The sequence below is a fragment of the Echinops telfairi genome, unplaced genomic scaffold (genome assembly GCF_000313985.2).
Source record: "Echinops telfairi isolate 266 unplaced genomic scaffold, ASM31398v2 ScPeMD7_3533;HRSCAF=4204_0, whole genome shotgun sequence".
Taxonomy (NCBI): Eukaryota; Metazoa; Chordata; class Mammalia; order Afrosoricida; family Tenrecidae; genus Echinops; species Echinops telfairi.
In genome coordinates, this window is record NW_022107431.1 from 104813428 (window position 1) to 104840248 (window position 26821).

At 40.7% G+C, this 26821-nt stretch overlaps 1 protein-coding gene across 1 annotated transcript in view; it reads left to right on the plus strand.

Moving 5' to 3' along the window:
- COL9A1 (collagen type IX alpha 1 chain) overlaps nucleotides 1-26821 on the plus strand; it is a 94712-nt gene that overhangs the window by 24880 nt on the left and 43011 nt on the right. The window contains exons 11-21 of the mRNA XM_013003728.2: nucleotides 8802-8855; nucleotides 9081-9116; nucleotides 13378-13401; nucleotides 13745-13798; nucleotides 15570-15623; nucleotides 16228-16260; nucleotides 17013-17069; nucleotides 18768-18821; nucleotides 22367-22420; nucleotides 23859-23912; nucleotides 26689-26742. Of these exons, the coding sequence (XP_012859182.1) occupies nucleotides 8802-8855; nucleotides 9081-9116; nucleotides 13378-13401; nucleotides 13745-13798; nucleotides 15570-15623; nucleotides 16228-16260; nucleotides 17013-17069; nucleotides 18768-18821; nucleotides 22367-22420; nucleotides 23859-23912; nucleotides 26689-26742 (528 nt within the window). The remainder of the gene's footprint in view (nucleotides 1-8801; nucleotides 8856-9080; nucleotides 9117-13377; nucleotides 13402-13744; nucleotides 13799-15569; nucleotides 15624-16227; nucleotides 16261-17012; nucleotides 17070-18767; nucleotides 18822-22366; nucleotides 22421-23858; nucleotides 23913-26688; nucleotides 26743-26821) is intronic.

A 26821-nucleotide genomic window follows, 5' to 3' on the forward strand; every position in this document is an offset into this window, starting at 1 on the left:
AGCCATAGTATCTACACCGATTCACAATGAGCCCTTAGGACAGCTCAACCACCCTGGAGGCTCTGGAATGATTCAGGGGTCGACAAAAGCAGATGCCTACACTTGGTCTATGAACTATAACACAACAGTTTTTAATTGCCAGGGGAGCACTGAGCCATCTTTTTTTCTGGTAAAGGGGGCAGTAGGCCAAATCCGTTTGGGAACTTGTGCACCCTTCTCCTGAGGATCAGCTGTGGTTTCTGATCTTTTGTTAGCAACCCCACCACAGCCCACCACTCCAGCGGGGCTTCCTTGTGAGCAGGAAAGGCATAGGGAAAGGGTGAGCATGTATCCAAGAAGAAATTCAAACAGGGTTTTCCGTCCTTCTGCCACATCCTCCCGTCTGGCACCACTGACAAAAATGACTAGGACTACTTAGAGACGGAGGTCCAGCAACTTCTCCTAGTTTATCATTCCCAGGCGCCCACCCCCCACATCCCTACCTCCCACTTTGAGGGAAGTGCCAATGCTGAGTCTCGTAGTAAACCTCATTCCCAACTGTACTTATTTAGAGTAAATGATGCCTGGATTCTAAGCATCTTTGTGCACTCATGAATACTGATGAGGTCCCACTGTAAACCAGTCCTTGACTTTGTCTCTGGGGTACAAAGATGCGGCCTCTGTGTACCATAAACTACAGCGTTACATCCTTCCAGCTACCCTATCACTTTCTATGATTTCCAGAAACAAAAGAGGCTTGAAAATAGAGTAAAACACCTGAAAATGTTTGCTATTAATTTTTAAATATTTTAGACTTGAGTTTAAGTCAGATTTTTTATGTTGAGTATAAAACACAGGTAGATGTTAGTTATTAATTTTCATGACTATTACCCTAACGAAGGTATCTGTCCATGCTATTAACTGCTTTATGAGATATGCTTTCCTTTATATGTGAAACTCCTAGTTTGAATTTACTCTTTGCAAAGTGATAGTCAGTGAGCTTTGCAAGGACTAATATTTGGAGAATACAAGCTGAATATCAATATACCGATAATACAACACTGAGTTATACAATTTGCTGACCATTCACAATGCTCTTGGGAGCATTGTGAATGATTTGAAGCTGCCATGCCATAATACCAGAGTTCAATAAATACCAGCCAGTTGCTATGGAGCCAACTCCTCAACTCCAACTCCGGGTGACCCTCCGGTGTCCAAGGGCGCCTGTGCTTCTCCGTGTTTTCAACTTGTCAATGGCCAAGTTTTCCTAGCCAGGCCTTTCTTCTGACGGGCCATGCATATGAGACATTGGCTAAACTGGCAGCTTCCTTATTCAGTACAAGTTGGATTTATTTCTATATTCCATTGAAACTTGGACTTTTGTTTTGGGTGAAAAGAAACATTTGGATTAAATTATTTTTGTGTGTGTATGTGTGTTGAAAATATGAACCTGACATCTGAAGTGTTTTCCTCCTATGGCATTGCAATATAATTCCAGACAAGGGTAGGGGGTGAGGGTGCTGAGCCGAGTCTTAATCTAACAGTGGATTTGTATCTTGCCGAACACAGATTTTACCCTTCACTGTAAGATCAGAGAGACAATGTCTGATTTTGCTTCTTAAGTGAATTCATCCACCTTAACAGAATTTTGGATGAACACATGAAAGGACTGACACATTTATAATGCAATGCATAAATAATAATTTATGTGCCCCCCCCACCCCATTGTCATTAGTTGCAAGGCAAGCTGAATTTCAAACGTTTAAAACATGACAGGAAGGCTCATGGATGGTATAATTTGGTTGCTGGAGGGCCACCCAGGCAAGGGGGACAGGACCTCTGAGTCCGTCCTCATGAGACTGAGGAAGGAAAAGGAAGGAGGGGAAATTGGGGAATCCAGGTACAAGGGGGCTTCAAAACACTTGCTGAAAAATTTCATTATCTTTTAACTCCATTTTTATACAACTTTCTTTTAAATTCCTTCATGTCTACCAGTATATTAGACAGTTTCTGAAATTAAGTGAAAAAATTAACTATACTAATTTGTACTTGTTTAAAATTTTGTCTTCAAGCAATTTCAAGTTTTTTCCCTTTGGTCTTATGATAACCCGGGAAGGTTGGGGTAGTATTATTTTCTGCAGATGAATAAACTGAATAATTCTGAGAACAAATGATCTCCTCAGGGACCCAGAGTTATTATTAAGTGGTTAAGCTGTCTCAATGATCCAGGTTTCTTGATTTGTACACTCACACGCTTCCCCGCCGATTCGCCTTTGTGTGGTTACAAATGAAGTGAAGTACACGAATGTGGGGAGAGAATAGGAGAAAAGAGGGGTGGTCAGTTTTCTATATCTGTTATTGACCTAGAAGAATGATATGGATAATTTGATTATGAAAAACCCTTTATAGCTGATATTTTATCATTACTTGTAAATCTGAGTATGTCTCATCCACATTTTGTGTTGAAGTCCTGTGCGCTTGATAAAATTCTGGAGTTAAAATGTTTTCTTACCGCACTCTTGGATTCATTTGACATTTTGAAATCTTTTACTCTAAATTGGAACGGCCTTTTCGAGGATGATGAAACATAGTAACGATCAAAGTTTGTCGTTGGCCCTGCCACAGCACAGTAAGTAGGACACTTGCAATCGTTGCTTGTTTTCAAAACAGTTGTACTGGCATGTAATTCACAAACTATGTACTTCAATAGTTCAATCATATTAAAAAGAGTTGTACAATCATCACTGCAATCACTTTTAGAACATTTTTTTTATTCTTGTGCTCATCGTTTTAACCCCCCAGGCCGCCAAATCTTCCCTGCCACAGTGAACTTCAGCATGATGGTAGGATCTTACTCTTTCGACTTCTGTCTTCTCCTTGATTCAGGACAAAACTGTGGGGGTTTGTTGTAATGTGAAAAAAAAAACAACAACATGTTAATCGGATGATGTTTGGAAGAGTCTGAAAGTCACGTGGCTCAAAGTTGATGATCCTCTGTCAAGCGGAGTGTTGGCAGAAAAGGTTGAAAGGATCATGGCGTCTGTGTTTGCAGAGTAGGTCACTGAAACCCCTGACGGGCATCGTCAGCGAAAACTGGTGTTTTTTCCAAGCAGCAATGTGAAAGTTCAGAACACTGCCAGTTTCAGTATCGTCCTTATAGAAAGCTTGTCTTTATGGACATTCCTGTGAAAGCAATTCTTTCTGCCACTGGCAATATTTTTTTTTGTTTTGTTTTTTTTAATTCTTTTTTTAATTTTAAACATTTTATTAGGGGCTCATACAACTGTTATCGCAATCCATACACACATCAATTGTGTAAAGCGCATTTGTACATCGTTTCTCAAAACATTTTCTCTCCATTTAAACCCCGACATTAGGTCCTCATTTTTCCCCTCCCTCCCCCCTCCCCTCTCCCTCATGAGCCCTTGATAGTTTATAAATGGGTATTTTGTCATATCTTGCCCTGTCCGACGTCTCCCTTCATCCACTTTTCGGTTGTCCGTCCCCCAGGGAGGAGGTCATACACAGTTCCATGTAATCGGTTCCCTCTTTCCTACCCATTCTCCCTTTACCCTCCCTGTTTTGCCACTCACACCACTGGTCCTATAGGGCTCATCCGTCCTGGATTCCCTGTATTTTCAGTTCCTATCTGTACCAGTGTACCTCCTCTGGTCTAGCCAGTCTTGCAAGACAGAATTCGAGTCATGGTAGTGGGAGCGGGGAGGAAACCTTTAGGAACTAGAGGAAGGTTGTATATCTCATCATTGTTACATCGCACCCTGACTGGCTCATCTCCTCCCCGAGACCCCTCTGCAAGGGGATCTCCAGTGGCCTACTGATGGGCTTTGGATCTCCACTCCGCACTCCCCCCATCATTCACTATGGTAAGATTTTTTGTTCTGATGATGCCTTACACCTGATCCCTTCGACACCTCGTGGTTGCATAGGCTGGTGTGCTTCTTCCATGTGGGCTTTGTTGCTTCTGAGCTCGATGGCCGCTTGCACTGGCAATATTTTTATTTTTCCTCTGGCATTTCTTTGAAGTAAGATTTAGAGACTTTTATTGCAAATTGGATTTTGAAAATTAAGTGATATATTAAAGAAAAAGTTTATGAAAGTGTGGGATGAGTTTTGAAGTCCACTGCCGACGATGTCCGTCAGGGGTTTCAGTGACCTACTCTGCAAACACAGACGCCATGATCCTTTCAACCTTTTCTGCCAACACTCCGCTTGACAGAGGATCATCAACTTTGAGCCACGTGACTTTCAGACTCTTCCAAACATCATCCGATTAACATGTTGTTGTTGTTTTTTTCACATTACAACAAACCCCCACAGTTTTGTCATGAATCAAGGAGAAGACAGAAGTCGAAAGAGTAAGATCCTACCATCATGCTGAAGTTCACTGTGGCAGGGAAGATTTGGCGGCCTGGGGGGTTAAAACGATGAGCACAAGAATAAAAAAAATGTTCTAAAAGTGATTGCAGTGATGATTGTACAACTCTTTTTAATATGATTGAACTATTGAAGTACATAGTTTGTGAATTACATGCCAGTACAACTGTTTTGAAAACAAGCAACGATTGCAAGTGTCCTACTTACTGTGCTGTGGCAGGGCCAACGACAAACTTTGGTCGTTACTATGTTTCATCATCCTCGAACAGGCCATTCCAATTTAGAGTAAAAGATTTCAAAATGTCAAATGAATCCAAGAGTGCGGTAAGAAAACATTTTAACTCCAGAATTTTATCAAACGCACAGGACTTCAACACAAAATGTGGATGAGACATACTCAGATTTACAAGTAATGATAAAATATCAGCTATAAAGGGTTTTTCATAATCGAATTATCCATATTCAGGTTCAATCATATTAAACGTGACTCTCCTTTGCTGCGGAGACAGTTCATTTTAGAGTTCATCCTTCTTATCCCTTCTTTATGGACATGCAAAATTAGAGAAATCAGAGGTTGGGTATAGCTTTGTACCCAAAGAACAAATACGCTATTATCACCAATAAAATCAGCAGAGATAGTCCTATGGGTAACATTGGTTGTGATATGCTCAGAGAACTCTTTAACCAACTCTTTCTTATAGCACCCTGAGATGTTATGTAAGATGGTAGGTTCTTAAATTATTCTGAAATGTCTGTGTACATGAATGTAGTCAGGCATTAAAGGAATGTGATGCCAAGAAATAGTGTGGTGGCAGTAAAAGCTGGGATTTTGCTTGTCTTTAAAAATGTTTACGTGGCAGAATCTTTACAAAGGAAATTTTAACCTCTATCTGTCTACCGAGGAATCCAATCTCATACTTCATGTGAGCTCTTCACAGCACCTGGAAACAGCAACCGATAGTACTGATTATATTAAGAACAGCTAACATTTATTCAGGGACCACTCTGCCAAGTGCTTTGTTAGTGATGTCCCATTGAATCCTCAAATAACCATAGCGGTAGATACTATTATTATAGCTGTTTTACAGACAGCTTAGCAACTTGCCCAGGGTGCATCGCCTGTAAGTCCCACAGTCACATTTGAGCCAAAGTAAAGAAGATGGGAGGGCAAGTGTGACAGCCTCCCTCTCCCAGGGCTGACTGGACCGACTTCATTCAATAATGGTGGGTTACACACTGGACTGCCAAAAGAACACTAGTAAACAAACCTAGCAGAAAGACTTGTTGACCAAAGACCTTTGCGTTCAACCTCTCTAGCTTCATTACCGCACTGCCATTAGGAGACGGAGCCCTGGTGGCATAGTGGTTATGAGTTTGGCTGTGAACCACACCGTTAACAGGTCCAAACCACCAGCGGCCCTGGGGTAGAAAGATGAGGCGTTTTACTACCATAAAGATTTAAAGCTGCCGAAAAGCACAGGGGCCGTTCTCTCCTGCCCTACAGTCGCTGTCGGTTGGAATCGACCGCATGGCAGTGAGTTGGCAGTTGAGCTTTGGAGCGCCGGGAAGATGCTGGAGGCCAAGTGCTGGGGCGTTCCTTCTAGTCCTTGTTGTGAGGGAGCTTGTGCTTCTCACACGGCTAGTCTACGACTTTCAGAACTTCCAGATGGTAGGCATGATTTGTCATGCTTTATGGAAGAAACTTTAAATTAGCAGTGACTTGGAAGCAGCTTCAGGTGATCCGATTGTTTACTTTTTTCTACTTTTTATATTTCAACTGGGATTCTACCATATGTACAAATTACTGCCCTCCAATCTTGTCCTTTATTCCAGTCACAGATTGACCAGGGTTAGCTGAGTGTGTGTATGGAATCGACCAAGGCTGGTCTTTGGGGGCATATGTATGAACTAGGAGTTAGAGGTTCTATAAGTCAAACATGCTCTGAGGTTTATAAAATGTGTATGTTGTCAGAGAATGCACCTGGATGTATGGTTTGTTTGCTGAAATATAAGAACAAGCATTCCACTAACTGTAGCAAGCATCACATTTCCTTATTACTATGTTGTGGCTTATTCCCAGATTTGCTTATGGCCGTTGAGTTGGTTGTGACCCATAGTGACCTTATAGGACACAGTAGAACTGCCCCTGGGTTTTTGAGACTCTGTTTACAGGAGTAGAAAACCCAGTCTTTCTCTCACAGAATTGCTGCTGGTTTCGAACAACTGACCTTGTGGTTAAGGACTATACCCCTTGGGCTCCACATTCCCAAATTACAGTGCTGTAATTAGGTTAGAGTGATTGAAAAATCAGAGTTTGCCAAAAATTCCTACTGCTATGTTTGTTTAATATTTTTCTTCTTTGCTAACTTGCCAGCACTTAATATTTTCAACACTTTCCTTGTCCCCCCCCCCACCGCCGCCCCCCCACTTCCTTTGATTCACTCTGTAGAATGGTTAGGGGCAGGAATTGATTTAAAATGTGAAAACGGTAGTCCAGGACGTAGTTCCTATATGACTTGTATGAAATTAATATTCTATTAATATTTGTGCATATTTAAACTTTGGCAATCAATTTTTTCAATGTGGCTGGTAGGTGCCACCAAGTCAGTTCTGACTCATAATAACTCCATGAACACCAGAGGAAGCACTGCCCAGGCCTGCCCCTCCTCCCAATTGTCCTCATGTGCCAGTCCATCACTGTCGTCAGTGTGCCAGCCCATTTTGGGGAAGCCTTCCTCTTTTTAGCTGCCCGTCCACTTTACCAAGCCGAAGTCCTTCTCCAGGGACTGGCCTTTTCTGGTCCGTGTCCACAGGGCATGCTGGCTGTACTTTGTCCAGGACAGATTTCTTTGTCCTTTCGGCAGGCCGTGGTGCTTACAATATTCGTTGCCTGTTCCGTAATTCAAAGACATTGTTTTTTCTTTTGTCTTCCTAATGTAATGTCAATTTTAAAAATAAAGCTTTCATATTTTCAAGGGATCCCTTTCAGTTAATAGTATGTACGTGCTTCTCAAAATTCTGATAGGCGTGCACATTCATGTATGCACAAATATATAGTTGTCTTTAGCAAGGCATAATGTGAAGATTACTTTGAAAATGTCAACATCTAAAATGGTCAAAGAATGAAAAAAAAAAAGGTCTTTATCAAATAAAGAAATTCAGGCAAGCATGTAGTGTATCATGTTTAATATCTATATTTGTATTGAGGGTGGCAATAAAATAAAGACTTGTGGAGAAAATGAGATGTCTAAAAGATCATATTGATATAGTATAGTATATAGGATTTATATAAGACCCGGTCGTGCGGTGGGATTGGGCTGCTAACTGAAAATTCGGTGGTTCAAACCCACTCATTGCTCTGCGGGAGGAAGATGGGGGTCTGCTCTTGTAAAGATGTGGAAACCTGGTCTTAGAAACCCCGTATAGGGTCCCTAGGATTCTGAACCAGCTTGATCGCTGTGAGTTGGAGTTTTATAGGCGTACAGATGATAAAGATGTGCTTTACTCGGCTTAAATCCTACACAGAGTAGCACCTATGAATCTATGTATTTAACTATAGCTACTTTAATGAGGCAGATAATGAAGCAAGATGTTCCTACCAAATTCCGTTTCAAAAGTCACTATTTTTTAGTCGGCAATGATCATTGCTAGAGGATGGCTAAAGGGCGTTGAGTGCAGCTAGCTATAGGGCAGGCATGAGATTATCTGTGTGTAATTCCTCGTGCAGAAGCATTTCACGAGCCCTCAAGAAAGCCTTGTCCAGTGGTTAGAAAGACACAGAGCAGTTTCACTAGTCAAATGAAAAAAAGGGGACACATAAACCCAAATCAATGGCAGAGGCAAGACAGCTAATAGAGCGACGCCCTTATCGTGAGTGAGTGTGTGCGTGCGCGTTTCTCCGGAAGCGGGAACAACAAACCCCCAGAATCCTGGGTATTGCAAATGTCTAGGAAAGGTGGCTGCTGGCTGAATGGTTAGAGGTTCAAGTCTATCCCAAGGGCCCCTCAAGAGAAAGGACAGGCAATCTACTTCTGAAAAATCAGCCATTGAAAACCCTATTAGTACAAGTCTCCTCAGCAGGCAGGGACTGCTATGAGGGGGGGACGATGATAACGCAGTTAGTAAGACTAAATGATATAAATGACTTACTCATAGTAAATAGGACAGTAAGCAAGAAGTGACAAGTGTGATACAATTTATCAGCATCAAGGAGCTGGCAATCAGATCTTATGTTAAATGCTATCTTCGAGTAAGTGTATCGAAATGCATGTACTTATAAACAGTTGCATCATACACAAAACGTGTAGAAAATTAATGAAATGGAATAACTCCCCTACCAATTTACCTAAGCAGGCTACAATCATGCCTAAGTCATTTGCCTAACCATGCTAGAAACGTTCTAATATCACTTCTCTTGTTTTGTTAAGGGATTAACAGGACCCGATGGATCCCCTGGCTCTGTTGGACCAAGGGGACAGAAAGTAAGCCACTTAGTATTAAAAATGCTGGAGTGTAATTTCATGAAAGTATTTGCAAATCAGCTAATGATCAAATGCTGAAGGAGCTGAAACATACTTTTCCAACCAAAATGATGTTTAACAACACAAAGATGGAGTGTTTTCAAGTTATCAATACTTAAGCAGTTTGAACACTTGTGTATTCCTACTACTCAAACCTAAATATAATGAGGGTATTTTTATTTCTAGGGAGAACCTGGTGTGCCCGGACCTCGTGGGTTCCCAGTATGTAAATTTAAAACAACGGACTTGAGCATCTATTCTTGCAAAATTCTGCCTTTGTAAAAATCCTAAGTGCCATTTTCTATATAACCTACATGACAAATGGTGTCATGACTTATCTGGTACGGTAAGTTCCCGCTTTGCGCCTGTGAGTAGAAGAATTTGGGAGAACCATGAAGGCACACTATGAAGCAGGATGTCTTCTCACAAGCGACGGTGGTGCTGTCCACTGCCCTGCTAGCCACCCGACGGACAACAGGACGCAGCACTGCCCGGGCCTCTGCCGTCCTCGTCCTCACAGTGGTTCTTAAGTTTGTGTCCATTGCTGCAGGCGCCACTGAGTCAGGCCAGCTTGTCCAGCATTGATCAGAGATGCATTCACACCCCCCGCCCCGATAATAACAGTTACTCAAGAATTCAATGTTTAGGCCCCCACATCAAGCTGCTTTCTCCACCAGGAAGCATCCCGTAAGCAGGTGTCATCACCAGCCGGATTCCCTGACTGGTCTTCCACCTTGCATGTGTATGCTGAAGGGGACCCCAGGTCCTCAAGCTGGGTTTCTTCCCATTTTGCTCTTCATCTTATTCTGTTGTTGTTCTCATCACGAATCACAACCCTCCCTCTCTCTCCCCTACTTGTATGGTTTTCTTGGCCATATTTCAGTAACTGTCAGCTTTTCCATTATAAGCCTATTTTCAGAAGTGAATAGCTTGCTGGCTTCTCTCCCATATTTCTAAACTTAAATCTCAGCATCTTACAGACATGCTCCCACCTTTTTTTCATTTAGCAAACTTTGTCAAACAACTAGGTTTCTGATAATGAAATTAAATATTGATTGCTTTGGGATTTTCAGGCATGACACTGATTTCCCCAATTGATCCATAAATTAAAATGTTCAAATATGAGTCATTTTTCAAAGAATGCCTTGAAAGAGCTCACTTATGATGAAAACATACCACCCAGGTGAATTCTTTATTGTTTTGATGTCCTAAATAACTAGGGGAAATGATGCAGGCATCAGGGCTGCTCCATATGTGACTATTTTAGAGAAGTGACCTTGGCACTGAACCCTAGCATGATGGTGGTGTGGGATCAGAGACCGCTATGAATGGAAGCCAACCCGGTGAATGCAGGAAAGAGAAGAGTAATGAGCTATCTCATGGGGAAGAGATGGGCTGTGGAGCGCAAAGAGAGAGAGAATAGGGGTTCCGGGTGATGGACGCTTAGTTTTATTAAGTTCAACAGCATTTGGTTAAAGTTTAGTATGCACTGGACCCTGTGCTAGGAATTCATGCCATGAAGGTGACAAAGATGTGGTTTGATGTCCTAGGAAGATATAAAATGTAAGGAAGCGAGAGGTAGAATCTCTGGCTTTAATGTAAAATTCAGCATATCAAATTAGAAGCCCATCATAGGTTATTTCAGGAAAGACACTTTATTTTCAATATCGACTGGATTTGGTGTTTGAAAATATATCCCTTTTCATCAACAGGGCCGTGTTTCAGATCCTCTTCTCGTTCCATCTTTTCTGTGCTGAATATTCGTCTGGAGAACTAACTAGCCCTACGAACTGAACAGTGTATTGTATTACTTGTAAGATAGGGCTCTTAGGCATCACTGATTTTGCTTCTCTAGAGAACTCAGCTCAACTGTTTAAGATATACATTATATGTAAATGACTAAGCTGTAGGTAACATTTCTTCCTCTACTTTTCTCTCTATATATAGGTTGTAAGTACATACATATGATAAATAGGGATATATTTTCAGAAATCAAATCCAGTAGATATTGAAAATAAATAGGATCCTTACTGAAATAACTTTCAACGGGATTCTAATATGTATATAAGAATTTATGTAAGAATATATCCATATATATACCATATATACTCCTATATAGCTGAGTTTTTTCAGCACATTTTTAATGCAGCTTTTGTGGTAAAGTTAGGTGCCTCTGCTGATAGTCAGGTCAGTTTATACTTGAGTGTATACTGTATAAGCAGATGTCTTCAAGTCTTTGTCGCTCTCAGAGAGACAAAGAGCGAGACAGAGAGATGATGTCTGCTTTTGATCGATAGTCTCAGAAATCCTTGGGAGCAGATCTACCCTGTTCAATAGAGTTGCTACGAGTCAGAACAGATTCAATGGCAATAAATATATAAATACATAGTCTTCAACAAGTTCATGGAAAATTTCATTATATTTTAATTCCATTTTTCCATGAACCTTTTGAAGTGCCGTGTGCATGTGTGTGTGTGTGTGTGTATGTTTGTGTTTGTAGGTAGGGAGGTAGATGGATGGATGGAGAGGAAAAGAGATTTACATCACAAAACTGGCTCACATGGTTACAAAGGCTGGAAAGTCCCAAACTCTTGGGCTAGGTCTTAGGATGGAAGCTTTTTGACTCACATGGTTGCAGAGGTTCATGGTCACACTGCTGGCAGGTCAGACATACCAGATAACAGGCTGCTAGCGTAAGGCCCAATAACGAGTTCAGTTGATGAGGGGCCAGGTATAAGATCCAGAACAAGGAAGAGCTTTTCCAGAGCATCTCTGTTGTTGGAAGATGCCATCAAGTTGGATCCAATCCATCGTGATCCAATGCACAACAGAGCCAAACACTGCCCAGAACTGCGTCATCTTCACAATTGTTCCTATGGGGGGCTCCTTGCTGAGCTACGTGTCAGTCCACCTCCCCGAGGGCCTTCCTGTTTTTCACTGCCTTCCACTTTACCAAGTCTGATGTCCTGTTCCAGAGACTGGGTTCTTCTGACAGTATGTCCAAAGTAGGTAAGACAAATGCTTGCCATTCTTGCCTCTAGGGAGCACTCTGACTATACTTCTTCCAAGACAGATTTATTTGTCCTTTCAGCTGTCCATAGTATTTTTAATATTCTTCTCCAGCATCACAATTCAAATGCAGCAATCCTTTGGTCTTCCTTATTCAGTGTCTAATTTTCACATGCATCTGAGGCAATTGAAAATACCATGGCTTGGGTCAGGTACATCTGAGTGCTCAAAGTACCACCCTTGTTTTTCAATGCTCTAAAGAGGTCTTGTGCAGCATATTTACCCATTGCAACACGTCGTTTGATCCCTTAATTGCTCCCTCTATGAACACTGATTGTGAATCCAACCAAGACAAAACCCTTGACAACGGCAATCTTTTCTTCATTTATCATGCAGTTACATTATTGATCCAATTGTGAGGACTTTGGCCTTCTTTACGTTAGGTTGTAATTCCTATTGATGACTGCAATCCCCGATTTTCATCAGCAAGGGCTTCAAGTCCTCCTCACTTTCCGCAAGCAAGGCTGTGTCATCTGCAGATCTCAGGTTGTTAATAAGCCTGCCTCCAATCCTGCTGCCTCATCCTTCTTCATATAATCTGGTTTCTCTGGTGATTTGCTCAGCATACAGATTGAATAAGTATGGTGAGAAGATACAACCTTGACCCACACCTATCCTGATTTGAAACTATCCATATATACTGAGATATTGACCTCAGGTCCTACCGAAACCCCGCTTACATCAGAGTAGGGGATGACGTGAGTCAGAGTGGAACTTGAATAAAGGTGGCACTGGAGTCACACACACGTGTAAGTCTGTGACTTAACAAACTCCCACTTATCCTGTCTCAATATATCAAGGTTAGGATTTGGAATACATAATTACACAATGAGGGCTAGTTATATCAATCACAAATTGTAGGGTATAGGACCACCACACAATATGGGGTGTCATGGCTTAGCCAAGTTGACATATAGTTTACTAGGATTGCTAAACATCATACTAGGTTTCTTATAAAAACACTACAAAAGAAAACAAAAACAAAAACAAACTTTTAAACCAACAGATTAAACTGCCTCTTTGTGAGTAATGTTAAGTTTTCTGGAGGACAATCTTGTATTACTTATTTACTTTGATTTTCATTTAAAAAGTATGGAATAAATATTACTGGCAAGCTTAGACAGCAAAGGACTGTTTGAAGAATTGAAAACAAGCCTCTGCTTTCTCTGGAAACAAAGCATGCTTGCTTTTCTTTATCCAGTGCTTTTTCAGAAAGAGCATCAGGTATATGAGGGAGCTTCAAGAAGTTCATGGAAAAGTTCCTTTTCAATTCCATTTTTCATAAACGTTTAGAAGCCCTCCTATATTTAGTGGCATAATTTATTGCTTATTTTGGAGGTGAACTATAGCTGCGTCTATATTTCTACTCAGTGTAAACTACTTGTCATAAAACACTTTTATTCTTCTGTTTTAGGGCCGTGGTATCCCTGGACCCCCTGTAAGTTCCATTTATTCATTTATTTTTACAAAGTTCCTAAAGAGAGAGAGCCTGTTTCCCCAGCTTTGTTCTCGAACTAACATTCTTCACAGGGGTGTTTATATTGTCTTATGGACAAGATCATAGATAGCTACTGATGGTTCAACAAAATATTTAATTGATTTATGAAATTTCTTTTTTTTTAAAGTAGTGACAGTTGGATCAAATGGGTTATTGCTCCATTGGAAACTAAATCTAACAGAGATGCATAATTCTAAGTTGGCTATTTCTATATTGAATATAATTATGTTAGAATGCCAGAAACACCCATAAATCACTATACTTTTGATGTGATGATTTTTAGGGTCCTCCTGGGGCAGCAGGACTCCCTGGAGAGCTTGGCAGAGTGGGATCAATCGTAAGTGCCACATTGTGACAGATATTTGCTGTTTCAAGAGAAGATGATTCTGGGAAGGGCAAATTGCCCTAAATGTATGCTTCTCTTTACAAATTCAAAAATGGCAGCTGAATTTCATTCTATTTCTTAATCAATAGGGACCTGGAATAATAATGCTCCCTTGTTATTGTAGAGTGATTTTAATTTTTCCTCCAAACTTTTCTAACTAAGCTTTGCTTTCCAACATTCAAATTTAGTGACCAAATGAGGGACTGTCACCTTCCTTATAGCCAGGAGGGTCCAATCATTTGTATTAGATTATCGCATGAAATGTGGAGTGAGTACCTTAAAATTATTACCATGCATATTCATGTTAGGATTTTTAAATTAAAATTGAACAACAACAACAAAAACTTCAAGCAACCAAAGTCTGAACTTCGTGAAACAAATTGCTGAAAAAAGTGTTTCAGCCTACACTTTCAAAATATTCAACAGTTATGTGAAGATAAGTAATTATAATCTCATTAACCAAAGTAACCACATTCTATACCCCTTGTTTGCTACTCTACATATGCTTTCTGTGTGATAAATTTATTACCAAATAAATGAATGATTATGAAGTGAATATAAACAACTGCCTCCTTAGTCATAAGACCAGAAGAACTGGATGATTCTCATCTATTATTAATGAATGCTTTAATCAAAGCTTGTATAGAATAGTTCTGATCAAAAGGGGGGAAACTGCAGAACAAAAATTTATATTTTAAGAGAATCCAGTCTATGGGGAAATATAGATGCTGGATGAATCGCTGAAATTATTGCCCTGATATAATATTTGAACTTTATACCCAAACCATCCCAGAGTCTTCAGAGCAAACATTATCTAGCAAAGAATGTCTGCTCTGAGCAGTCTGCTCCTTTAAGAACTACCTGGATTGACAGATCAAATCGACAGTAATGACTTGACAGATTAGATGGGAAAGTTAAGGGGCAAAGAGCTTAAAGGGAGAGGAACAATTCAGAAAAGGAGGGCAAGGATGATTGCATGACTTCAAACAATAGAGTCAATATCAATGACTTGCACATGTCAGTATTTTTAAATTGGTTCTTGTTCTGCTATATATATTAACAACAACAACAACAAGAGCCCCCCAATTTTTAAACTATGTTTTTGGCTTCTTATGGTAGTACATTAAATAGGAAAACATTCCAGGAATAAACTGTAGATATTAAGGCTAACGGAAACCCATTTCACCTTAATGGGTTATTTGAAGTTAGCCATTTACAAGAGTGCAGCAATAGCCCACGTGAGAGCCTGTGGGTGAAGAGCACCAGTGTGGGTCATGCATGGCCATCGACCCTCGGTGTCCCAGCTGTAGGCTGGGGCTTTACTTCCTGCACACCTTTATTTTTTGCTATAGCTAACTAGATGTCTTCACCAGTTTTGACTGCCCTGGCTTCTCTGTAAACCAAATAAGGAAAGATGCATGTAGTGCTTGCAGAGTAGACAGAGTGGTCATCTTATAAAGAAGAATTGCCTTAGCTGGTTTGCCCCGTGTCTCCCTTTGCTCGTCTTGCTTTATTACCTCAGTGAGACTGGACCGTCTTTATTATTCTAGTTTTGTGGAGGTAATTGGATTATGGGCCTCCCATCGATTCCAGTGGCAGGTCTATGCCTGGTTGAGCTCTGTAGGGGTTTCTAGTAATGCCGTGTTCTCATGCTGCACCAGCATTCGGTACTGCACTTTGACATGTGTATAACCAACTGTGTCACCATTTTCAAATAACTTAGGGTGACCCTGGGAAGAAAGGCCCCCCTGGACCCCCTGGCCCTCCAGGACCCAGTGTAAGTGATTTGTGGCTTGCGTTTCTCTTTGTTTCCAAGAATTGGGACTGAATATGTGAACTCCAAATGGAAATGCCTATTCATTGTGTCATTGCTATAAAACACCAAAAGGGATGACCAGTTTTCTTCCCCTACTGAGAGCATGGTTTTTTTCGGTCAGAGAAGTAGGAGGCTCACAAGGTGGAGGGTAAAGTTTAACCATCACATGTGACCAAGCCCTTTGATGCTCCTGATTTCTTAAACGCTCAAAATTTGAAGCATGAAAGCAATATTTTCGATCAGTTTTACAAAGGGTTTACTTACATAGTAACATCTAGGTAGATAATCTGTATTTTTAATACTCCCATAGTATTTTCTGTTATGCCTCTTATTTTATCTCCCTTGAATCCTTGGGGGAAAAAATCGACCAAAATTGAGAATTCTCCAAAAGGAGTATGCTCATGAGTCAATGTTTAAAATAGGATCATATTACATGCTGTTATTTGTTCATTACATTTATTGAAAAATATACTCATTATATTTTTGTCCAGAGAACTTTCTATTAGCATTAGGTTTGAATTAATTATTTAGCTATCTTCTTGACTTTAATATCTTATTTATTTAGGGAACAATTGGTTTTCATGATGGAGGTCCATTGGTAAGCCATTTCCTTTTAAAAAATAAAGTTCTAATCAGAGACTGTGTAATCTTTGATGAATTATCTTGAAATTATCTTGCTGGGTGATAATGCATTTTAATTTTATAGATGACAGAGCAATCTGCAGCAATAGTGGATGAGTGGCTTGTAGACCCTCAGGCGGTCACAGTTTTTCACTATAGAAATACCTGTTTTTCTATAATCTTATTAGTCTATAAAGTAATTAGTCAATGGCATAATTAAGGGGTCCTTTTCTTTAGAACCCCTGGTTTTAGAGCTGGATATCAAATACTCTCCAGCCCCCCTTCCCCCCCACGCTTGGCTATATTCAAACGATGCTGGTCGACTACGTGACAAACTATTTTGTCACATTTGACAAGCAGATACGAAGTTCAGGACAGATTTATGGCCGTGGAGGGCATTCGGAACATTGGATTAGGTCATAGTCAAAGGTAGGATATAATAAGCTTTCTAAAGATATTTCAATTCTTTCATAAATTAGGTTTAAGAGAAATATGGGAAACAATATTTATTAAATATTGATGATAGATACATAGGGGTAGAATTTGTTATATTCCCTCTACTTACTCATAAGTTTAAAACACTTCTAAGTTTAGCAAAGACATTGACAAAAAGAAAAGGAGAGGAATATTCAGATGGATATAGTTGCATTGAGATTCTTTTGAGAATCCTTCAAAGTTATTATAAAGTGGGGTTCTGGTTTATATTTTCTTTTGCTTTCTCTTTAACAGTGTCCCAATTCCTGTCCACCAGGACGCTCCGGATATCCAGGCCTACCAGGCATGAGAGTAAGAGAAATAATTCGCGTGCTTTATTTTCTTAGAGTATTCTCTGCTAAAAATGTTCATTCTATTTTAGGCACTGGCACCCTGGTGCAGACACTTCACTTTGATGGCTTAGGCAAATGTCTTAGTTACCTAAGTGCTAAGGAACACAAAGTACCCCAGTGGTGCCTTTAAAGAAGAGAAATGTCTTGCCTTATGTATGAGAAGCTACATGTTCAAGTCCAGGCATTAGCTCTGGGGAGGGCCTGTCTCTGTCATTAGCCCTGGATGTTCTTTGGCATTCTTTGGCTTGTCGATGGTTCCTCACGTGGTCCCTCCCCGCTGTGTGTGCCTTTATTTGTTCTGCTCTTTGAATGAGGCACCGCATAGAAGAGATTAGAACCTCATTAGTATAGCAGAATGATCTCATTAACATAAAGAATGTTCCAGTTTCCAGACAAGGGCATATTTATAGCTTCGGGGATTAGGATTTCCATACAACTTTTTAATATATTAAATCTCATGCCAGTTTTGCTATTTGTTCATTGTCAGATTTTTCCAGTTGACCTTGGCAGTAATTATGCTGGTCTGTAGAAACAGGTCTTTTGGACATCCGTTATCTCCCAGCTGCTTACATTTCCCTGTGCACGACCCCTGCTGACTCGGTGACCCATCATACAGGCTCTGGTTTCTCATATCTCTTCCCCACCCAAAGTCTTAGCTCTACGCAGCTAGTTAAAGTAATAGACTATGGAAACATAGATGAAAGAAAGAAGAAGAAACTTCAGTGAAAAGTAAGTATGTTTTTAAAATATAGCTTTGATGATAATGAAAGGATCTTGAAGACATTTCACATCTCATTTGTTATTGGGAAATGAAAAGAGTAGGTGACTGAGAAATACGACGTTTAGTTGGCTAGGCCCTGGGTGTCTGGTGGCAGGCTGGGGATGATGTAAGTTAGCTTCGATGGCTGCGCCCAGGTGTTCTCAAATCCGTGCTGGACTCGGTGGTGCGCATCTGATGAAGGACTTGCACTCTTGGAAGGAAAAAGACTGAGGGGTGAAAGATACGACGGACTTCATTTTAGAATATTTGTATCACATTTTGCCTTCTGTAAGTGTTCAAAGCACGCCTATTCTTAGACTAGATGGACTGACAAGAAAAGACCGGCCTCTTCATGCTGTGTGACCTCCACTGACGGCATGATATACTTTTCCTTCGCACTTAAAATGTTGCACAGAACAGGCAGAAAGGTGTGCATCTGGGAAACTGCTTCTTATACCACCCCTCCTGCCTTCAGGAAAGGGGCGGGGGGCGGACAAGCAGAGGATCTTCAGAGGAGTCTTCCGAGAAGAGGGGGTGGTCTGATGATACAGGAGAGGGCTGCTGCCTCCGGGAAGTACATTACTGATGTGGAGAGGACTTAACTGAGAGAGAAAGTTAGGGGAACTGGAATCCAGGGATCACTGGTCAAGTATGAATGAGTATATGTGGCTTAACCAGGTAATGGAGTGTTCATTCTTTGCTAACATGGGTTTGCTACGAGTTAAGCCTGATGGTTCTTATATACAGCAGCCAGGTAATAAACACCTCACTAGCAGAGGTTTTCTTTACGATCCTCCCTTTTTCTTAGTAGCATCTTGACAGTGATGACTGAGGCCACATTCTGAGCCAAACCCAACCCAATTTTAATTCACTGATTCCCTAATTTGCATTTTCTAGGGTCATAAAGGTGCAAAAGGAGAAATTGGTGAACCGGGAAGACAAGGGCACAAGGTAAGCACATGGGTATTGAACGGGTACATTGTGAGTAGGCGGTACCGATCACTTTCCCGATAAGGCATTACAAGAAATTATACAGAACAATGGAGCGTGGCATTTTTCATTTCCTTTTTCAGCGATGATGGATAAGTCCTCTGCAAATGCGTCAACATTCTAATGAAGAATAATGTTCTAAAATTGTCCAATTATCAGAAACAAAGGAAGTACCCTGCATCCGAGTCTTCCCTCTGTGCTGCCCTCTACAAATCAATCACACTCAGCTCTTTCCCTTGACGCCTTTGAGTCGAACATTACTCAGCTAGATGTTCCACTCCGGCAAACACAATTTTATGACAAGTGTAAAATTTTATGACATGTATTGCTGAGCCTAGCAAAGAGAGAAGTTGGTAATTGGTTTATAACTTCTCATCTCAAGTTTTGAAATAGTTTATCTGTTTATTTTTGACCTCATTTCAATATAACCTAGATTTTGAGGAAGCTGAGAGTTTGTGATAGGACTTATGTTATTATCGGGATGGGAACATGGAATCCAAGCATAATTTGCACCGAGGCTGGCATGTCCTGCAGAAAAACCGTGGCTGAAGTCTACAATGAAGCTACTCATGTGCACTTTTCCTCACCCACTAGAGCACATTGACTTGAGGTATCTGAGAATTTGACCACCAGAATTTTTGTCCCTGTTAATTTCATATTTCACGAAATCAAACTGTTCTTTTTAGTGAGGGCCCCTGGACTTTATGACTGTGTTTTCTGGTCCCCTTTACTCAACACTGGGCAGGAGACCAGCCCTTTTCATGGCGAGCCAGGAACTAGAGGCACCTGACTACTGTTTTCAAGCATTAATATGCTTGAAGTTTTTAGAATTAATCTGTTGATAACGCGAGATAATCAGGATAAATCAGTGTTCTGTCTACTATTACTGTTTGGGAATCTATTTTTAAGGTCTTTCATACCTTGCAGTTTTAAAGGTCTCTGACACTTCAGCTTTCCACAGTGGAGCCAGTGTATTAATCTGCAGTACAATCCTGAGATCAGATTGGCAAAGAGAGAAACTTGACCAATTTGGACATTTTTCTGTATACTCAATTCCATTACTGAATCTTAGAATTCATAATTAAAAAATTCAACAAATACCTGTTAATTACCTTTCATGTGCCTGGCTGCATTCTAAGTGTATTCAGGTGCGTTGCACTGAAAAGCCAGGATGACCCATTGCAGAGACTCTCTAACGATTCATATGACAAAATAGTATATAGTCACACACACACAAAATGGTGTTGAACAACATTCACTTACACCAGAAAATGTTCCTGAGAGAATACAGGTGGCAGCCCAGACGTGGGGGCCCACAGCTGTGTCTGGCTCTCCTGTGTCTCTTCCCCTCCTTCTGGTGACGATGTTTCCTTCAGAGAGAGCCCTGATGGCGTAGTGGGTTAGGCACTGGGGCTGCTCGACGCCATTGCCATTAACCACCAGTCAACATACCTTACAACAACAGCAGTTCTCAACCTGTGGGTTGCGACCCCTTTGGGGTTTGAATGACCCTTTCACAGAGGTCACCTAAGACCATCGGAAAACACATAAATATTTCACAATATATAATTATATATTGTTTTGTGATTAATCACTATGCTTTAATTATGTTCACTTCTGTTCAATTTGTAACAATGAAAATACATCCTGCATATCAGATATTTACATTATGATTCATAACAGTAGCAAAAGTACAGTTATGAAGTAGCAACGAAAATAATTTTATGGTTGGGGGTCACCACAACATCAGGAACTGTATTAAAGGGTAACGGCATTAGGAAGGTTGAGAACCACTGCCTTAGAACAAGAATAGAATAAGCTTAGAGCAAAATTCCATTGCCATTAACGACTTGTCAGCACACCTTAGAACAAGCTTACTATGAGATCTAGTATGAAAACCAAACCAACAACAACAAAAAATGGTGCTCACAGAAGCAGCGGTTCAGACATCCAATGACATACTGCTTTGGACCACTCTATTGCACAAGACCTCTTTAAAGTGTTGAAGGGCAAGGAGGCCACTTTGAAGACTGCGATGCCCCTGACCCAAGCCATAGTATTTTTAATTGTCTCAGATGCATGTGAAAGCTGGGCATTTCTGAGGGAAGATCAGGGAACAATAGCTCCATTTCAACGACAGTGCTGGCAAAGACAACTGAAAATACCAGGGACTTTCAGAAGAACAAACAAATCTGTCAGAATGCTCCTTAGAATCCAGGATGGAGAGCCTTCCTCTCACATACTTTGGACATGTTGTCAGGAGAGACAAGTCCCTGGAAAAAGACATCATGCTTGGCAAAATAGAGGGTCAATGAAAACCAGGAAGACCCTTGATGAGGGATTGACACAGTGGCTACAACCACAGGCTCAAACATCACAATAATTGGTAGGATTGTGCAGGACTGGGCAGTGTTTCATTTGTTATACATACGGTCACTGTGAATGAGATCCAACTTGATGGCACCTAATGACACGATATGACAAAAAGGGCAACACTTCTTTGACTGAGGGTGGGGGGTTGACTCAATAGGGAGACACTGAGTTTGAGCAGAGAAATACTCAAAATTGTAAATATTTCAATTCTCTCCATATTTGTCTATTAATTTAATGTAGTCCTAATACAAAGCATATATGCTTTTTGTAAGGAGTTGCCCAAACATTCTAAATTTCATCTAGAAGGGTCAACATTTAAGAGAATCTGGAGAATGAGTTCAATTATAAATGGAAAAAAAAGACACATAGTGGAATTCTTCCTGAGTGATATTAAAATGCATTATAACATTTCAAAATGGAAAATGTTTTTGTATTGGCAGCATCACACAGCAGTTTAGAAGAGTAGCAAAGGAAGTTTAGAGCCTACTTTATTTTTGTTTTTAACAATTTCATGTATGTTAAGGATTAATTTTCTACACTGTGTGTCTATTGCTCGATAAGCTATATTGGGAAAAAATTCTACCTTATATTTTTCAAAAAACAAATTGCTGTTTAAATATTTCTATGTAAGAAATTAAGCTTACAAATATACTAGAAGAAAAATATAGATGAATGAATGTACATACACATTATTTTGGGGGCATATAGAGAAAGCATTTCTATGGTTTTATTTATGAAAAAAGATTATTTTAAATACATTAAACATCTGTCTACAGTAAAAAGTGAAGAGGAAAACTATTTCATGATTTTAAAAGTGAGGAAGTTTATGGAAGAGTTTACAGGTAACATTTTCCTAGTAACACACCCAATCATACACACAATGTGTGTGTAGAGAAGCGCTGAAAGGATGCAGTGTGAAATGTCCCTGATATACGTAGCTACCTGGCGAGATTTGGGTGGCTTTACTTGTACACGTCTCAATCTTTTCTAGATGCTTGATAGTGAATAGGTATCAACCCATATAAGACAAAGAACTGCAGTAGAATAATTCAAGGAATGACAAATGAGCCCAAAAGACATGGGACTGAGCTGTGTTTTCCCGTGTTCATTTGTTTTCCTTTGTGGTTCTTTAGGGCGAAGAAGGTGACCAGGGAGAACTTGGAGAAGTTGGCGCCCAAGGACCTCCAGTAAAGTGTTTTTGAAACATATGTCACTGGCATTTAAAAACAATCCTTTCTTGTGAATCCTGTAACATTTTTTGTTTAGCTTTTGGAATTAACATGGCATCCTCTATTTTATTTATTTTTCTACTAAGTCAGCTTTGGGATAGAACTATATTTTAAAATAGGAGAAGTTTCCCAATGTACACCCAAGCACTTTTTCAAAGAAAATTTCAAAGATGCTTGGCATCTTCATGTCACTGTTCTTAATCCAAATAATTTTGGAAGTCTTGTAGAATTCCCTTCCAAGTCCATAAATGGATTACACAAGAACATTTAGTAAGTGAACTACACAGAAAAAGCAGCTTTAATCTGATATGGCCATATCTTCCTTTCTATCCTAAGTGGACGTCCTAAGCTGGATAGCCCTGCTCACTTAAATTCCTGGTCATTCCTAATGGAGCGACACAGAACTTGTGACTTAGCTGCTTGAGCAGTTGGGCATGGAATTGCGCCCTTTTGTCTACCAAGAACATAAGGGAAACAACAGGTCTAGAGAGCTTTATCTTAATTTACTGTGGACAGGTAGATAGCTGCCCAGCAGCAGCGATTTACTTTTAAGTGGAGTAGAACATGCTCCCCAAAGAGCAACAAGGCTCACTCTTTACATGACTAATGTCTGGAGCTGACCACAAGGTCAACAGTTCGAGACCACCAGCTGCTCCTCAGGAAAAAGACAAAAGACTTTCTACTACCATAAAGAGGACAGTCTTGCAATCTCACCAGGACAGTCTGCCCTGCCCCCGTAGGGTCATTATGAGCCTGCGTCCGCTCAATGGCAGTGAATGTTGGCACTTTGGGACTAGAGATTGAAGAACGGTGACATTTCAGTACTGAGAGGGATTACAGAAATTACATTTATGATCCCTCATTTTTAGGATTACCCGTACCAGGGCCTCCGATGAGGTGAGATGGATCCTTTCTGTTCTAGTTTGGATTCAGAATGCCTTTTTACCCTTGAAACTGTGGGATGATAGTGTCTACAGGTGGTTGATTCAGACTACAGCTTAATTTGTAAATCGTGTGCTTTTGTGGACTCGCTTGGGAACCTAATTGCCTTTGGAAGGAAAAGTAGTCCAAGGTATGACGTCACTAAGTAACAAAAGATGAAGAAGGTGGTTGTGACAGTGTAGTCTGTGTGTGAGTTAAAGATAATCCCTCTTATGCTAATGATACTGCCGTTTTTATATCAGTATATATGCCAGCTCCAGGCTTGTATGCATCTTTAGAAATTTTTAAAAATAACTCGTTTGGCTTTTCTTTCTACAGTGGAAGGCTTTGTCTAGTTACCATTTCTTAGTATGACCGCTCTGTATGAAATCCTGTGACTCTTTTGGGTCAACTTTTGTGATGATAAGAATGTGTGCTTTAACTCAAATAATTCCCTTTTCTTTTTCCTTGCTAGGGAGCTCAAGGGCTGAGGGGCATTGTTGGCATACTTGGGGCAAAAGGAGAAAAAGTAAGAAGATGTCAATAATAATAAGAGAATATATAAAATATTTGCGCTTTTGCCTATTTAAAAATGACTTCTTGTTTTTCAGTTCTTGAATGTTGAAAACATAGTTGGTAGACAGGAGGAATATTTGTGACATGTGCCATATATTATGTATTTTAAATGATTCTGGGTAAATTAGTGTCGCTAAGGTTGTGTTATTTTGCCTCTTGATGTAAATTTTAAATAGTTAGGATTGCCAATGACTTGTGTTTTATTAGCAAAGAAAAACCTTTAGCTGGTCCCCAGGGCCCGAGTGCTTCTGGCCAGGGAATTACTAAGGCCTGAACTTAACAGGGATAACACACCTGTGGCTGCCGGATACCAGCTCACCTTGGCTCAGTCTCAGAAACCAGATTTACCTAGTAAGACACGGTGCGAGGTGCTGGGAAGATTCAAAGAGGAATGGGACAAGCAAATAGCTACTTACAAGGCAGGCAGGGGAGACACAAATCCGAGGGAAGTCGTACTGCCGTGAGCAGGTCGCAGCGTGGCTGGCTACTCTTGATGGGAGTCATTGGGAGGAGCGATGGAGGAGGGTGCAGTGGGCGGCTGGAGGAGGGTTGCTGCAGGTGGGGGGCGGAGGGAAAATAATTGCAGGGTGAATATCATGAGGAGAATTAGAGAATCCTGAATGCTTACGATATGTTCAGGATTCCCATCCCCTCCCCGCCCAACCGCACCGCCATGGTTGTGTGTGTATAGGTGTCTATCTAAACCTCTTCATCACATTTGAAGAAAATGCTAGATGGTGACTTCTTAGAATGTGGGTTAGGTTAAGCAATTTATATGTGCTGGGCCCCAACAAATGAAAATCCAACCAAACAACCCAACAACCCCCAACCATCTTCATTCACAACCCTCTCTGACCCCGGGCTGATGCTCCTTAGAATCTCCTATGGACGACAATGTCAAAACCACCCGCAACACAGAATCTTCTTTTAACAAATACACTGTAGGTGTGTCCCGGAAATGAATCATCTTTTTTGGCTCCTTCTTTTTTAAGGAAAATATTTTTCTGTGGATTGAAGCCCTGGTTTCTTTCCCATTCTTTCAACTCCCATTTCCTCAGATCCGCTCTTTCTGGTTTCTAGGTATCTTTATCTGCCTTCTATCCTCAGCCTCCTTTTTAGAGCAGTTCTTTTCTACAAACACCGTATTCTTCTAAACACATAGTCGATTCACGCCTATGTCCGGATTCATGTTGTCTTAACACCTGGTGTTTACAGCTATTCCTTTATTAAATAATAAATTCCATCTAGTCTGAAGCTGCTAATATCATAGGTCTTCCCTTTTCTCCCCTCGATTTAAATGATCCCCTCAAATATGTGACCCCCTTATTTTGAAACCAATTACTGCTCTTGATAGGCTCTTTATTTGAGGTATTCTCCTGCTTGGTAATTTTGAAAATTTTTCATTTCCTCTGATTTCTGTCAAATTGCTTTTGTGGGAGGGAAAAAAAAAGCTTTTCTGGTGAACTCAGACCTGTGGAGTGGTTACCTAGTAACAGCAATGTGGGTCTGAGCTCGTGCGCAACAGCAGAGAGAGAGAGCGCATCAAAGAGATTTCTATAATGCAAAGACTGGGCCCCGCTCGCTCACATAATACAAGTTGAATGATGAATTCAAGGTCCTTTACAGGCCTTCCAAATCTCTTCTTCCTGGTGAATGTAGAATGCCGTCTGCTCTGTTCTAGTTCTTAGGGATCAAAGACTGTCAAGGCTCTGTGGTGTCCCTGCCTCAGTTGTGTTCTTGCGTTGATTCTACGTATGTCTGTACCTCCTATCCAAGGTTTCCTAATTTCCAGTTCTTACAACACGTGCTGCCCACCTGGCTTTCTTGGCCTGGTTTCTAAGCAATCATCTTTTGACTGTTTTAAAAAATTTTTTAATTTATTTTATCATCTTTGCATCCCAACCCTGTTCATTAAGAGGTGTTCTGTTCACTTCCGTTGCTCTTCTGCTACCTCATTAACCTAGAAGATGAGACAAAGATTGAAAGAAGGGGCGGCATTTTCTCCTCTAACATAGGTAGTGCACATTGAAAGAATCATATTTTCATTTCAAAATAAAACTTTGATCTTTATAACCAACACAAGAAGGTGAAGTACGTGACGTGTCCACTTGGTAGCCAAGTCAGGGGTCATTTTAAGATAACACGATGTACAAAGTTCTGGGTGGTTCATAGGCTACCACTTGTTGGGGAGATAGATCCGCTACTTGACACAAACCAAGCCAGGCATTTGTCCAGGATGAGAAGCGAGAGGCTCAGATTTTGATTAGGGTTCACTCTCCTGAGTGACATGACTGGACTGCTGATTGTGGGTCTAAGAGGAAGATCTAAAACTCCAGAGTGCTCCCCAGGGGCAGCTGTAGAAGCGTCCTGGCCGCAGTATTTTGGCGCCTCCTGTGGCATTAACATTCATGGAGTCCTAAGGCGTACTGAGCATGCTGGGCAGGCGGCTCTTCCACTCAGTACCATTTTCGTTCTAGATTAGATACGGTGTTAACATGCCCAGAGTGGGAGCACAGGTCCTGGTCACGTACTTCTAGTGTGATGAGTCATTAGGAAGTGTTTTCATATCTGAGGGGTCTAATTAAGTACTCCTCAGGGTGCAGTGACAAAGAGAATATATGTAACTGGCCCAAGACCTCTTTTTTATTTGGCTCTTGAAGTTCTTAGAAAGAATTATGTGGCCTTTATATGACTGACTCAATTTTGTTTCTTTGTCTTATTTTTCATAGGGTTCCCGGGGCTTAGATGGTGAACCTGGGCCTCAGGGTATTCCTGGTGCACCTGTAAGTGATTTTCCTTCCACAAGACTTTTTAAGAATGATAGAAATTTTTTTTCTGTTTGTATTTATGTTCAAGTTTATT